This window comes from Corylus avellana, chromosome 7, assembly GCF_965113065.1.
Source record: "Corylus avellana chromosome 7, dhCorAvel1.hap1.2, whole genome shotgun sequence".
NCBI lineage: Eukaryota > Viridiplantae > Streptophyta > Magnoliopsida > Fagales > Betulaceae > Corylus > Corylus avellana.
In genome coordinates this window covers 8,121,530-8,123,759 of record NC_142496.1, presented here as the reverse complement: position 1 = coordinate 8,123,759, position 2,230 = coordinate 8,121,530, and the positions used below count along the sequence as shown (strand labels likewise).

The window sequence follows — 2,230 nt, the reverse complement described above, 5'->3', positions numbered from 1 at the left end:
CACGGTGGTCCGATTGCTTCCCTCAGGACATCGATCGATAGATCTGCTCCCCAGGATTCCAGAACAGGCCTCAGATCCTCCATACAAGCCTTCACGCGCCTTCACGCGCCCCCAGAAAGTCCGCGCGTCAGATCCACGCGCCAGTGCAAGCCTCCTCCGTTCGCGCGTGTACCACACGTGCCACGCCATTCTTGCCACGTCAGCCCTAATTGCCACGACAGCATAGCCACGTCAACCCTACGTGCTACGTCATCAGTACCACGTCATCATTGACACGTCATCATTGACACATCATCAGTGCCACGTCATCGGTGCCACGTCAACCATACGTGCCACGTCAGCCTGTGTGCCACGTCAGCAGTATCAAGTCAGACATTGCCACGTCATTGGTGCCACGTCAGCGTTGACTTTGACCGTTGACCGTTGACTTTTTTGTTGACTTTCAGAGTTGACCAGGTGCTTTCTTACCTATTTTTTCGTCCTGATTTCATATTTGGAGTCTGTTTTTGCATTTGAGCCTTCTAGATGGCACAAAACGAGATTTTTCATCATGTTCAGACTGTATTGGATGGAACAAACTATATGTTGTGGTCTCAATCTATGCGCAGCTTTCTTAAAGGCCGCAAGCTTTGGCTTTATGTCACTGGGGAGATCCAAAAGCCAGTGAAAAAGGATTCTGAGGCAGATGAGGCTTTTACCACTCGTCTTATTGATTGGGATAGCAAACATCATCAGATTCTTACATGGTTCCGTAATACCACTATCCCATCTATTTCTGCACTCTTTGGCAGCTTTGATGAAGCAAAGGGTGCTTGGGATATGCTTGCTTCTCGTTATTCTTCTGTAGATGGTGCTCACGAGTATCAGCTTTTGTTTGAACTTTTCCATCTCAGGCAGGAATCTGGTCAGAGTATCAATGATTTTCTTGCCCGCATGCAATTCTTGTGGAACCAAATTGATGTTTCTGATCCTATTTGGAAGGATCCCACTGATGCTCAGATGTATATTACCCGTAGAGATCAACATCGCCTTCACCAATTTTTGATGGCTTTGCGTGATGATTTTGAGCCTGTTCGTGTGCAACTATTACATCGTTCTCCTCTTCCCACTTTGGACACTGCCATTTTCGAACTTGTCCGTGCCGAGACTAGATCGCAGACTATGCGTTCTCAGCCTAGTCATACAGTGTTGGCTGCACCATCCTCTGGCTCCTCGTCATTCCAGCGAGAGTATTATGACAGGTCAGGTACTTCTCGACTCCCTCCTAAGTCTCGCGATAATAATTACTGTCGCTATTGTCGACGTCGAGGGCACACTATTGACAAGTGTTGGCGTAAGGGAAGATCTAATGCACCCACAGCAGCAGTTGCTCATACTGAGAGTGGTTCATCTCCAGCTGCTTCATCTCCAGCTGCTCCCTCTTCAGTTGCCCCCTCTGGCCACGCATCAGGATCCAGTGTCACCTTATCTGCAGCTGACTTCGAGACAATAGTCAACCAGGTCGTCCTATCTCGTTCTGGTAATGCATCTTCCTCTGTCCTCTCAGTTTTGCCAGGTACCTCTTCCTCTTGGCTCTTTGACTCTGCTTGTTGCAATCACATGACACCTCACCCTACTTCCTCTACCACATCTGTACCTTCCCCTCATTCTTCATTCATTCGCACAGCTGATGGCTCCATTATGATTGTTAAAAATATAGGCACTATCAATACACCTTCCCTTTCTGTTCCTGAAGTTTTTCATGTGCCTGGATTATCCTTCAATCTTCTTTCTGTTGGCCAACTGTGTGAACTTGGATATAGACTTGTTTTTGACTTTTCTGGTGTGCATGTACAGGATCCTCGTACGAATCAGACCATTGGGACCGGGCGTAGAATTGGGCGTATGTTTGAACTATCATCCTTACATCTCCCCGCCACAGGCATCTCTGCTGCAGCCTCTTCATCATCACCATCTCTTGCACTTTGGCATTCGCGTCTTGGTCATGCATCTGCCTCTCGCGTTCAATTTTTAGCTTCCAAGGGTTTGTTAGGTTCAGTTTCCAATAATTCTTTTGATCGTAGTTCATGTCAACTTGGTAAACAACCGGCTTTGCCATTTAATAATAGTGACTCTCATGCTACTGCTTCCTTTGATTTAATTCATTCTGATGTTTGGGGACCTTCTCCTGTTGCTAGTATGAGTGGCTCACGTTATTTTGTTATTTTTGTTGATGATTTCTCTCGTTACA

General features: G+C 46.7%; 1 protein-coding gene across 1 annotated transcript; it reads left to right on the top strand.

The window, feature by feature from the left end:
• The first annotated feature begins 525 nt into the window (after positions 1 to 525).
• On the top strand, positions 526 to 1,964 carry LOC148584428 (uncharacterized). The gene is made up of 2 exons (XM_088518441.1): positions 526 to 1,555; positions 1,837 to 1,964. The coding sequence occupies exons 1-2, from the start codon at positions 526 to 528 to the stop codon at positions 1,872 to 1,874; spliced, it is 1,068 nt and encodes a 355-aa protein (XP_088374567.1). The 3' UTR covers positions 1,875 to 1,964.
• Positions 1,965 to 2,230: the final 266 nt, after the last annotated feature.

Bases quoted from the DNA above. Each gene is read 5' to 3' on its own strand.
- LOC148584428 (XM_088518441.1), top strand. From the start codon at position 526: ATGGCACAAAACGAGATTTTTCATCATGTTCAGACTGTATTGGATGGA. The intron at 1,556-1,836 runs GTACCTCTTCCT...GTGCATGTACAG, and splicing joins TGTCCTCTCAGTTTTGCCAG to GATCCTCGTACGAATCAGAC.